The 13,259-nt window shown below is 39.6% G+C and overlaps 1 protein-coding gene across 6 annotated transcripts in view; it reads right to left on the reverse strand.

Annotated features, from left to right (window-relative positions):
- Nucleotides 1-1,454: 1,454 nt before the first annotated feature.
- Nucleotides 1,455-13,259, reverse strand: part of nhsl3 (NHS like 3) — a 75,371-nt gene continuing 63,566 nt past the window's right edge. For 5 of the 6 annotated variants that reach the window (XM_060942842.1, XM_060942840.1, XM_060942841.1 and 2 more), the window contains 6 exons: nucleotides 8,324-8,479; nucleotides 8,196-8,236; nucleotides 7,230-7,365; nucleotides 6,840-6,947; nucleotides 3,136-6,707; nucleotides 1,455-2,927 (listed from right to left, as the gene is read on the reverse strand). In XM_060942842.1, coding sequence (XP_060798825.1) covers nucleotides 3,157-6,707; nucleotides 6,840-6,947; nucleotides 7,230-7,365; nucleotides 8,196-8,236; nucleotides 8,324-8,479 — 3,992 coding nt within the window. In that variant the 3' untranslated portion in view covers nucleotides 1,455-2,927; nucleotides 3,136-3,156. Of the gene's footprint in view, nucleotides 2,928-3,131; nucleotides 6,708-6,839; nucleotides 6,948-7,229; nucleotides 7,366-8,195; nucleotides 8,237-8,323; nucleotides 8,480-13,259 lie in introns of those variants that run through there. The other variant, XM_060942844.1, reaches the window with a different exon arrangement.

The raw sequence follows: 13,259 nt of genomic DNA on the forward strand, positions 1-13,259 counted from the left end.
TGGCTACAGTAGGAGAAAGATTTCGTAAGCTACACACATGGAATCGGCTAAGCAGGGTTGTATATACATTTAATGTGTTTGACAGGTCCCAAGATCTCAAGCCCTCACACGTATATCCCTTGATACATGTGAGGTAAGTGTATTATCGCCCAGCGCTTTCCTGTTGTTTACTTTTGTGTGTGTCAATAAATAACATTATCCGTGTACCACACAAACACAGGAACACCTAATTTAGAGTATAGTCTCTCTAATTTCTTACCCTGGCAACAGTCAACTTGTGAATTGCCGATTTTCTTGGTCTTTTTCTCAGCTCTGCTTGGTCCTCGGCTTCGAGGGCCTCAGTGGATGCAGCACTTCGCCTTCTGTCAGGGGAAATGAACGTGGCTGGCTCCTTTGGTGACGCTGACACAGATGGAGACGGTGTTGCTTTGGACATTCTAACAGATGGAACTGTGTCTTTTTTCAGATCAAGTTGCTTCTCGAAGCCCATTTCCCACTGCAAATGGTTCTCAAAGTCGTCGGGCTTTATGAAGTGAGCCCCGCATATGATGCTGTGGTCTGTTGCATGTTGCCAGTTTTTCCAGGTGCCTCGCACGAAGTGCTCCCATTTCTCTCTCATTGTCCGGTCTTTTGGAAAACGATGAGTACTAATCCCATCAAGATTTGTGTTGCTACACCCTCCCACGATACATCTGTTAACCATTTTAATAATTCCGTGATAATGTTGAAGAAATTTGCAGAAAACCACCAGGTTGTATTCTCATAAACAAACCAACTCTGACATGGGATTCAGAAGGAGGTGTCCCGCACGTGACGTCACGAAAATTAATGTTTGCTGGGAAATCCAAATGCCAAGTTTTTTCAGAGGCGGACCAACTCGCCTCAAATGGCTTGATTTCAACTGAATTTTTCTGGTATTGCGCAAGGTAAAAAAATTGCACAAAATTCAAAATGTGACAGATATTTGACCAAAGTTTAATATAAAATAACAGAATTACATTGATCTTGCTCCTAAATATATCCAAGATGTGCCCTTTAAAGTTAGCTCAATGTTGTCATTCATCTTACCTTGCTTTTGATCTGGAGAATTTGTCCTCCAACATGATCTTACATCTATGATGTTCTGTGACTTTGATCGCATTTTGTCACTCCTAAAAACCTATTAATGGCAATGTCACCTTGCTTTTATTAGAGTATGAATTAAACATAAAGTAATTAAAAAACTATGTAAACTATCATTTTTCCCCATTTTGATTCCTCCTTGTTTGGCTGTTTCTCATTCAAATGATTTCACACACTTTATTACTGTTTTTCATTGACGATTTTGAGAATTTTTGTTGCTTGTGCAGTGTAAAAGAGAAATATCAGTTGAACAAGAAATAAAAAAAATCAAAATATACATTCAGACCAACAAGTGTTATCAAATATGAAATGATGTTTTTACTTGAGTAGAGAAAATACATTGCATATAACTGAGAATACTGTAAAATACTCAGTGGTGTTGAAAAGAAGTGGAATAATTCACTAAAATAAGTTTTAAAAGAAAGATTGTAAAACAGGCTCCACAGAAGACAGAAGTAATTCATGATTCATCTTGTAAACCCAAAATAGCCAAATACTTTTAATGGCCAAATATTTTAATGCAACTTTGTTATAAAAGTGTCAATTGTGCTGTGACATTAAAAAAGAAGCAGCTATTTTCTATATCAATTTTATAGGGAGCATACACATTTTTCCTGCCTTGGTCATTTCATCAGAAATTATTCAGCATTTGTAGCTTGCAAAGTGCTTTTTTTTTTTAGAATTAATATTAAAAGGTCATTTTTTGTAATTTACATTAATCCCACTTCTCAAGAACATTCAGTATATACTGTGTTTTTAAGCATGTGTATCATATTATACAGGAGGCCAATTCTATAAGATTAAAAAAAACTGATTAATGTGTAAATGTACTCATACTCAAAATGCATTAGCATAGCATTAGCCACTCTACATATACATGCTGTGGCCAAAAGTATGTGGACACCTGACCATGACACCCGTATGTGGTTCTTCCCCAAACTGTTACCACAAATTTGGAAGCAAACAAATATATAAAATGTCATTGTATGCTGTAGCATTACATTTTCCTTCACTGGAACTAAAGGGCCCAAACCTGTTCCAGCATGGCAGTGCTCCTGTGCACAAAGTGAGGACAATGAAAACATGGTTTGAAAATGTTGGAGTGGAAGAACTCAAGTGTCTTGCACAGAGCACTGACCTCAACCCCATTGAACATGTTTGGGATGAAATGGAATGCAGAAGACTACATCCCAGGCCTCCTCACCCAACATCAGTGTTTGACCTCACTAATGCTCTTGTGGATGAATTGACAAATATTCCAAAAATCTAGTGGAAAGCCTTCCCAGAAGAGTGGCGGTCCTTATCATAGCAAAGGGGAGATCTAGAATAGAATGCTCAAAAAGCACATATGGGTGTGATACAAGTCTTTGGCCATAGTGTAAATGGAGAAAAAGTGTTGTGTTGAGAAAGAGGTCTTTGATCAGCAGTGACTACTACCTAATATAACATTTGGATGATAGATTAACATTGCAGTCAAAGAATAAACCTAGGAATTTACAAGAAGTAACTCCAGCAGCCACACTTAATAACATTATGGTGTTTTAAAACTTGCCAAAAAAAGACAAAAATTGTACTGTGTAGAAAAATATGCCAAAGCTACAGTAAAGCTATTGTATCAAAAGAACTGGAATCAACTCTCTTTTTTTTTTTTGCATAAATATGATGGCCATGTTCAGGCTAAGGCTTTTACAATAGAACAGTGACATTGTCCATGATAGCTACACATTGTCTTTGCAAACTTTTTTCCTTGTGTTGAACAGTTCTCCCAAAGCATTACTCAAGACATCTTGTAGTCTTTTCTTTACCTGAAAAAGAGATGTTTAAATGTAGTCCAAAACTCTTCATAAGTATAAAATAACATAAATGCATAAAACAAAGTTAGTGGCATTTGTTCGATGTATTTTATATATATATATATATATATATATATATATATATATATATATATATATATATATATATATATATATATATATACTGACAAAAAGTAATGATGATAATTGTATTGATTACCTGTGGTGTGGTGGAGGGCACTCACTGGCCAGCAGGTTGCTCTCTGTCAGTCTGTTGATTATTTGCTACTCCATTTTTTTGCTGACTCACTACTGTAAGCTTTGTAACAGTACCAACTTTTTCTGATGGACTTGTTGCATATACTGGTTTCTTTGCAACAGGTGGTGGCACCTTGTGATGCTTCTTTGTGCCATTTGTAACCACTGATTTATGCTGATCAGAAATTTGCATGAGCTCTGCTGCAAGGCTCTGCTTGAGGCTGGCCTGGGCCTCTGGAGATGTGGCTGTTTCAATAACAACCTTCTTTGTGCTCTTGGAGAAAATGAAGCTGGCAGTGGAGGCAGGGGACTTACAATCATCAGGTGTCTTAGAGGAGAATACAGGCACATCATTACTGTTTGCAGTGGTTGTTGGCAAACGTAGACTGGGCCTTGCTGGAAAGCCACTGGAAGACATTGCAGCTGTCTTCATACGTATAGCCTCTTGAAGGCGCATGGAAGGACCCGAGGATGCAGAGGATGACTTCACAGGAGACTGCATGGATTTACGAATAGGTTTTTGTGGAGTTACTTGACTAGACGCAGACAGATGTTGGTCTGGGGTGGTCTCAGTACCAACTGTACCTTCTTGTGATGGAAGGTTACCTTGGTCTTCAACATTTACAGTCCGTAGACGCACCATCTGAAGTAGGGAAGGTGTGACAAGGGGAATGTTTGCATCCTCTTTTGGAATAGGTGCACATTTCTGCATGGATGAAAGTCCTTTGCATTTGCTGTCTTTACTTATTAGACTTGGTTGTCTTTTGAAATTAACTGTGGACTGTTCTTCCATTGGAGGGGGAGGTGTAGTTTTCAAATCAGTAGAGAGTTCAGGTGAATGAGATATTTGTTGTGATAAATCTTTAGGTAATATGGCTGGTGGATTTAGAGGATCATGTTGAGATGGAAGGGAGGTTTCTTGAGGCAGAGTTTGTAAAGGTATATCCTGCGATTGGGAAGATTTCAGAGGAATTTCAGAAGGTGCAGGAGTTTCTGAACCAACTTGATCATTGCAAACTTGTGAACCATTCTTAAAGGTTTGTGGTCTGGCATGTGTTTGATCAAACAGTTTGTCACTGGACACATTTGGAATGCAGTCAACTGGTAGAGATTCGGTTAATGTTTTCTCCACTAATGTATTCTGAATAATTTGTGGCTCTGGATTTTGGTCAGTGTGACTGGCTATATCCGATGAATCAAGTGACGTCTCTGGAGCCACACTGTCTTCCTGCCCTGATGATTCTACCTTGTAGTGCTCTGACATGACTGGTGGTGGAGGTGGTGGGAAGTCTATCTCTTCCTGTCCTTCAAATACCAAGGCAGATGATTCATCCATAGGTGGAGGTGGTGGAGGCCAGGAAGGCTCCAGAGTGAGCAGTTCTTTTTCCATCTGTGTCTGTACTTCTTCCTCCTGTAATACTATAGCCACTGAGCATATTGAAGACATTTTCAAGGGTGGTGGAGGAGGAGGATGTTCAGGAGGCGGTGATGGAGATGGAGAGATACCAATGGCTCTTGAACCTCCTACACTTAGATTATGTGTGATTTTATGTTTGTGAATCTCTTTATCAGTGTCATGTTTGACAAAACATTGGTCTTCTGTGACAGTTCTCTCTGTCTCTGGGGTCGAAAAGTCATTCTCTGGCAAACCACCAGTACTAACATGACACGACTCACTGACAAATTGCTTTTTTAACAGCAATGTTTGATTAATCTTGTCTGCTGAGTGCAATTTCTTGGAATGTACTGGACTTTCTGGTTCACGTTTTAGCTCTTCTGACTTGTCATGTTCTCTTTTGTGTATAACATGACTCACTTGTTCTTGCACTGACATAAACTCATCCTTTCCTTCAGACATGGCTGCTTTATTCTCTGAATGGGTTCCATTTGTTTCAATTTTTACTGATATCTCTGTTTGCCCAGAAGTTAGGTTAGTGGTATCTGCTGTGTCTTGATTTTTCATCAATAAAATGTCTGTTTGATACTGTTTTTGAAGTTCATATATCCTGTGGGTACTTGGACCACATAAAAGCTTGGTTGTGCGTTCATTGTGAGCCCAGGTTTCAGGGGGTGGGGGACAAGGTGCTTTTACCTTAGGTGGAGGAGGAATGTTAAACAATTCTCTGAAGGCTGATGTAGGTGGTGGAGTCACTTTGTTTTTTATTGTTTTTACAGCAGGGGAAATCTTTGGTGGTTGTGATTGAATGGTGTGGGTCTGTGTAAGCTGGGTGGCTGGATCTGATACATTTGATGACAGGGAAACCAAAGATGAAGAGACTGACACTGCAGGAGAAATTTGTGTTCCTGTCCTCTCTGGCTTTGGGGGCTTCAACTTCTGCTTCCCTGGAGAGGTAGAACAGATGTCTTTAGAAGAATGGGTGGGTGTTCCACTTTGACTTGAGTATCCACTTGAAGGTGATAGTGTTCTTTCAAATATATCTTGTGGGGATGAGTTGTTCGATTCACATTGAGCTTCAGTAGAGTCTTCAATAGGTTTGTGTGGACTGGCAGTCACAGATAAGTTAGAGTCATCAAAAAATGGTGATACTGGAGACTGGATAGAGGTACTTTCAGTGTACGATGATGTAGGATCTTCTTTCATATTGAGATCTGCATCCAGTTGCCTTCCATTGGATCCTAGGTATTTCAAATCTTTTGTGCCTGCCAGTTCCTGTGGCCTTTGCTTAAGGTTTTCATGGTGTAAAGAGTATGTTCTCCTTGGTGGTGCTGGTGGTAGTTTAGCCTTCATTACTGACAGATTACGAGAGACCAATCGATTGTTTTGGGCAGTCTCAGCAGCATCACTTAATTCCCCTTGCTCCACTCTCTGACTGCCTGCTTTACTGGTGGAACTTGTCCAACTGACTGAGCTCTTCAGACTCATTTGTTCCTCATTTAAATCTGTGACTTCCTTCATGCTGTCTGTTACATGTGAAGATGGCATGCTTCCTTTGAAGGAGATGGTAGAGGGGTGGGAGACAATAGTCTCAGAAGATTGTGAATGACTCCATTTAGAGCTGGTGGAATTTGGTTCATCATGAGTAGCACCTCCTGAACGTGAGGAAGCTGGACTTGCAGGTGCTAAGCTGTTTTTACTAACTGTACGCACACTCCGCTGGTTGCAACTTCTATCAATTTCTATAACATCTATTGCAGAAGGTAGGATTGCATTAGGAATAATTGTGGATAAATAGGTAGCCTGAGGTGAGATAGACATCACAGGACCTTGTGGTTCTTGCAAGAGGGCAGAAGTTGTTGTTATTCCTGGTACAGCAAGAGACCTGGGTCTCTGGGACATTTGTGATCCAGGTTTGGTGTTTAGAAGGAAGTCGTCTCTGTACACAGCATGTATGTGGTGCCTGAGAAGTTGATCATCTCTGGAAACCTGAAGGGCTTCAATATCCTGTAGGTGTACACGTGCCCCTTCATGATTTGTTATAGGCACTTCTCCATCAATTCTTGGGATTATGACTCTACCAGATGAATCATCATCTTCACCAGTTGGGAGTTGGAGTAAAGCTCCCCTTCCCATACCTATGTTGAAAGATGATAAAATTGATAAAAATCATGAATATTTTTAAAATTGCTAAAATTTTCCATATATTGTTTCAGCATAGAGTAGTAGTTAAATCAATAGGTTTAACTAGGTTTAATCAATAGACATACATAGTTCTCTCTGAACCTGTTGTGGTATGCCCATAATTGTTGTTCTTCTATTCCTTTTTCTGGGGTTGTCCAGCCTCTTCACAGTGTTCAAAGGCTTAAATGTTGAACCTAAGAAGTATATAGAATATATACTGTACATTACATTTACAAATGTAATGAAAATTAAAATGCACAGAAATAATCTGTTATTCCAATTTTACTACTGTTAAATTTTCAATTCTGATTTGTTAGAAAGCACTGGTTAATTTTCTATCACAACACAGCAATAGCACATAATAATCAACTTTGGATTGGTAACCTTCTGCTTTGCCTCAGGCTTTATCACACCATCTATCATAACCACATGTCTCTGTGTTTTATTCCTTACTTAAAGCAGTGTGTGTACTATACCTTGGCGTGTTAACACAGGTCTTGAGGACACTGCAGCTACAGTAGACACTGATGTAATGGAGTGGTCAGCAGTGCTGTCAAAGCTCACACGTCCATCTCTTTCTTCACAGTTGACATAGTTTTCTTGTTGTGTTGACTGCACAAGAACCAAACCAGTAAGGCTATAGGAAATCACTTTTTAATAAGTAATTTAAAGGTAGACTGCCTTTCAGATTTTTCAAGTTTAGGTCATAAAAAGAATTTTCCCTGACACCCAATTATTTTTGTTTAGTGGACCGAAAGCTACTGAATTCGAATCACAGACTTCCAATTTTATTATTATTATTTTTTAAATAGAACAATTAATGAATTTAGGGCCACATGGCCCTAAATTCTCCGCTATTTTTGCCTGCTTCAACACGACCTAATTCAAGATACTATGTCATGCATCATGTGGTGGGCTTTCCCTGTTTGTGCAAGGCATTGTGGGATACAAATTTGAAACAGACGGGAAAAATGGAGGACGTGAGTGTGCAAATGAAACGTGAAATACTGACTACAGTAATGGAAAGCGAGAAGAAAAGACATTATGTTGCAAAGGAAAGGAAACGCAGGAAAAATGAATAAATGTCGGCAGTCAGTGAGCACCTCGGTGTGATCAGCTGTTTGTTTAGCGACAGAATGATGTAACTGTCAGTACATGGTCAAGGAAAGTCGGCACATGGACACACGGACTTCCTCTGTCCGCTTGATTGCATGAAGCAAGTGATTTCTTGCACATTATTTGCTAGAGAATCCCTTGAAATTAAATAACTTCCCAGCCACAGAATGGCCTGATATTTTGTGAGATATTACAAAAATAAACATATATCACAATGACCAAATTTCAGATGGAACTAAATTTCACCGATTTTATGAAATCGAAAGGCTGTCTCCCTTTAATAAAAGTTGTGCTCTGTTATATTTAATTAAAAAAAAAAAACTTACAACAGGCTGATCATCATCAAGGTCCCTTGAAATGTTATGCTCTGTATTTGAAATTGGGAAAACATGCACATCAGCACTGATATGGCTAGTATATACAGTAAATTATTTGGGTTGTATAAGGTGCCCACCCTCCTGTTGTAGTATCTTAAGTCCTTCTTGGGCTTCAGTGTGCAAATCTTCCAGATACTTTGGCCTGCTACCTTCAATGAACACATTCTCCTGGTAGTGTTGGGAGGCTGTGTAATGAACTATCAGTTTCATCTGCTCGTCTTGTTTTTGTCCAGCTAGAGAGAGTGATAGAGGCAGTGCCTTGTGTTAGATGTCAGTGGAATTTTTTCCCTTTATTCAAATATACACAAGCACACAGAACGGTTTAATATTTGCATAACAAGCATGCATGTGTCTATCACCCTGTTGAGAAATAAATCAGGTTCATGGACAATCACCATACATGCTGTTTTTTCTTTTAGATAAAACATTAGATTTGTCGTTGTTCTTTAGCTCAGGTTTGTGTGGACTTTAGCATGTTGTCCCGTGTCTACACAGGGGGGTTTCTCTGGGTTCTCCAGTTTCTTCCCAGTGCCAAAAAATGACTGACTCGGCTAAATACAACCCCGATTCCAAAAAAGTTAGGACAAAGTACAAATTGTAAATAGAAATGGAGTGCAATAATTTACAAATCTCAAAAACTGATATTGTATTCACAATAGAACATAGACAACATATCAAATGTGGAAAGTGAGACATTTTGAAATTTCATGCCAAATATTGGCTCATTTGAAATTTCATGACAACAACACATCTCAAAAAAGTTGGGACAGGGGCAATAAGAGGCTGGAAAAGTTAAAGGTACAAAAAAGGAACAGCTGGAGGAACAAATTGCAACTCATTAGGTCAATTGGCAATAGGTCATTAACATGACTGGGTATAAAAAGAGCATCTTGGAGTGGCAGCGGCTCTCAGAAGTAAAGATGGGAAGAGGATCACCAATCCCCATAATTCTGCGCTGACAAATAGTGGAGCAATATCAGAAAGGAGTTCGACAGTGTAAAATTGCAGAGTTTGAACATATCATCATCTACAGTGCATAATATCATCAAAAGATTCAGAGAATCTGGAAGAATCTCTGTGCGTAAGGGTCAAGGCCGGAAAACTATACTGGGTGCCCGTGATCTTCAGGCCCTTAGATGGCACTGCATCACATACAGGCATGCTTCTGTATTGGAAATCACAAAATGGGCTCAGGAATATTTCCAGAGAACATTATCTGTGAACACAATTCACCGTGCCATCCGCCGTTGCCAGCTAAAACTCTATAGTTCAAAGAAGAAGCCGTATCTAAACATGATCCAGAAGCGCAGACGTCTCCTCTGGGCCAAGGCTCATTTAAAATGGACTGTGGTAAAGTAGAAAACTGTTCTGTGGTCAGACGAATCAAAATTTGAAGTTCTGTATGGAAATCAGGGACGCCATGTCATTCGGACTAAAGAGGAGAAGGACGACCCAAGTTGTTATCAGTGCTCAGTTCAGAAGCCTGCATCTCTGATGGTATGGGGTTGCATTAGTGCGTGTGGCATGGGCAGCTTACACATCTGGAAAGACACCATCAATGCTGAAAGGTATATCCAGGTTCTAGAGCAACATATGCTCCCATCCAGACGACGTCTCTTTCAGGGAAGACCTTGCATTTTCCAACATGACAATGCCAAACCACATACTGCATCAATTACAGCATCATGGCTGCGTAGAAGAAGGGTCCGGGTACTGATCTGGCCAGCCTGCAGTCCAGATCTTTCACCCATAGAAAACATTTGGCGCATCATAAAACGGAAGATACGACAAAAAAGACCTAAGACCGCTGAGCAACTAGAATCCTACATTAGACAAAAATGGGTTAACATTCCTATCCCTAAACTTGAGCAACTTGTCTCCTCAGTCCCCAGACATTTACAGACTGTTGTAAAGAGAAAAGGGGATGTCTCACAGTGGTAAACATGGCCTTGTCCCAACTTTTTTGAGATGTGTTGTTGTCATGAAATTTAAAATCACCTAATTTTTCTCTTTAAATGATACATTTTCTCAGTTTAAACATTTGATATGTCATCTATGTTCTATTCTGAATAAAATATGGAATTTTGAAACTTCCACATCATTGCATTCCGTTTTTATTTACAATTTGTACTTTGTCCCAACTTTTTTGGAATCGGGGTTGTACGTGAATGTATTTGAATGATGCCTTGCAATTGACTTTCATTCCATCTAGGGTGAAGTTCTCCTGCTTTGCATCCAGTGTTCTTGGGATATTCTTTGGATCCTCCACAACCCTGATCAGGATGATGTAGTTCCAAAAGACAAATGCATGAATGTTTCATGAAGATATATTTTTGTTTGGATTAAGTTTCTCCAGCAAACCAATGATACACGAATATTTGTCTAGATGTTCAATGTGTTATATGCTCTGCCACTTGCATAAACTAATCTGTCTAGATCCTCCTGACCTTTAATGATTCAGTGGCAGGTTCAATCACTGACACTGCATTTATGGTTCTTGTTATACTACTTTGAAATAAGACTAATTAAATACGGATACTAGAAGAGTAAATAAATATCCTCATTCTTAATCAGTGTAGCAGTCTGGCCCTTGCTGGTCACTGTGCCATGCTTCCTGCCTGGTTGTTGAGTGTTAGTTGGACAATAGTGAGAAACATGAAACTTCAAGTTGACCTTTGGATACTGTCTCAGAAACAGTACGAAGCTTCATTCTGGTCCCTCCTATCAGCTTCCTAATGTCCCCCTGAGTACCTTAAACTCTTGTTGAAAACAGAAATTTAGCTCTTGTCCTTGTAAAGGCATTGGGATGCAAACCTGATGAAAGGGTTTTGCCTAAAAAGGGGAGGTTTCCCTAAGAGAAATACCCTCAGCTTTTTATTACAGTCTCTTACTGCTTACCCGGCATCAAGTTTTAAGTGTCTGGATTAGCCGCTACCCCATGGGGGTGTCAGGTAACTTAACTGTGAAGACAGTGACTCTGTCTGATACCATACAGAGCTTTTTTCTTTTTTTTTAAAAAAAAACACTGGGCAGGTCTACTACATGAAGCAAACTAAGGTAAACAAGGATATCACAACATTATTATGACTATGTACTATATTAAAACTTATTAAAGACTTCATGTAGAGTTCCTAAAGTAGCAAATCCATCAGAATTAAGTGATCTTTAGAAGGGAATAGAATGGTTGAAGACCCAAGGACACAGTAAAGAAAATCTAAAGGGAATATACAAGTACAAGCCTCAATGTCCTGCTTCCAAACCTTTTGCCTCAGCTTTGTGATAAAAGACTGAATTTGACGGATGAATAGAGATTATTAGAAATGATCAGAGATATGCATATGTCACAATCCTCACATCTGAACAGAATGTAACTGCAGTGTACACAGTAGTGCCAAGGATACAAACTCCAACACTAACCTAACTCCTAATAAGACAAAAGTCTTAACCCCCCCCCCCCCCCCCCCCCCAAAAAAAATAATGAAATTATGAAAGATGTAAACACTACCCTTATTAAAAACTTTAAAACAATTTTTTTCTTTCTCTCAACAATACTGCCTTTGTTTTAGAGGAGGATACATTTTAGAAAATTATTTGATGCCCAGATTCACCTGAAAGAACAGACTGATATACCGTAAGCCCCTAATTTTGCAGTATTACTTTTAGTAACAAAAAGTTTTTAGGAACAGATCTAAGTTCATCTGAGTTAGACTCAGCTGTTTTTTTCTGTCTTTTTTTTACCTTAGATAAAATCACCCAATACTTCTCTACTCACCCTTCTTCTTGAAGACTGACAGTAGTGATCGAAATGTTTTACCCAGAAAAACCACCATCCTTTCCTTGAGACAAAATTCTACAAATTGATCACTGTACTGAATGCTAAAATGAATTCTGTAAAGGTCCACCTAAAGCTATCTGATCCTTTCAGCATCATGACAACATTTAAGCTGGAGATGCCACAGAAAGGATGTTGTGAGGTAGCTTTGCAGCAGACTGATGAAGGATAAGCTAAGTGAAAACAATATGAGCGGCTGCTTGGTTTCAATCTCAGCTCCCTCCCTGGTCTCCCTCCTTCCTCTAAACAACTCCCCCTCCCTTTGTCACACACAACCACCCCTGGACCACTGAGGGATTTGGCTGCTTTTACTTCTTTGATCACTCTAACTGAATTTGGGATCTGATTTCCCAATGAAAAAACACTTTCTTTTTCTCTTTCTTCCCCACAAAAGTCTGTAGGTGTCCCTTCTTGGTTAGTCCACAGCTACACTTTGTTAACATTCTCTAAATGTTTAATTCTTTGCTATAGTTTACAAAATAGTTTACAAGAACTCATCTCATCCCATTCTCATTATCTGTAGCCGCTTTATCCTTCTACAGGGTCGCAGGCAAGCTGGAGCCTATCCCAGCTGACTACGGGCGAAAGGCGGGGTACACCCTGGACAAGTCGCCAGGTCATCACAGGGCTGACACATAGACACAGACAACCATTCATACTCACATTCACACCTACGGTCAATTTAGAGCCACCAGTTAACCTAACCTGCATGTCTTTGGACTGTGGGGGAAACCCACGCGGACACGGGGAGAACATGCAAACTCCGCACAGAAAGGCCCTCGCCGGCCACGGGGCTCGAACCCAGACCTTCTTGCTGTGAGGCGACAGCGCTAACCACTACACCACCGTGCCGCCCGTTTACAAGAACTATAGTTGAAAAAAGGTCATAATATAGCATGGTTGCTTTTGCACCAAACACGTTTCATTTTCATTAGTGCTAGTCATGATAAATTAGTTCATCTTGACAATACTATATACTGTTTAGGATTAATAAAATAATAATTTCTTTGGTAGTATCAGAGCTTCATTAGCCATCACTCAATGTAATTTTCCCTATGCTGCATCTCCGCAGGTGGTACAGCTGTGATTTACTTTAGCCTAACAGAAGGGATACACTTTTGAACCATTTATCCACCCTCCCAACACCTTCGGTGCACAAACACTGGTTTTGGCACTGGTTT

Source organism: Neoarius graeffei, chromosome 16, assembly GCF_027579695.1.
Source record: "Neoarius graeffei isolate fNeoGra1 chromosome 16, fNeoGra1.pri, whole genome shotgun sequence".
Classification (NCBI taxonomy): domain Eukaryota; kingdom Metazoa; phylum Chordata; class Actinopteri; order Siluriformes; family Ariidae; genus Neoarius; species Neoarius graeffei.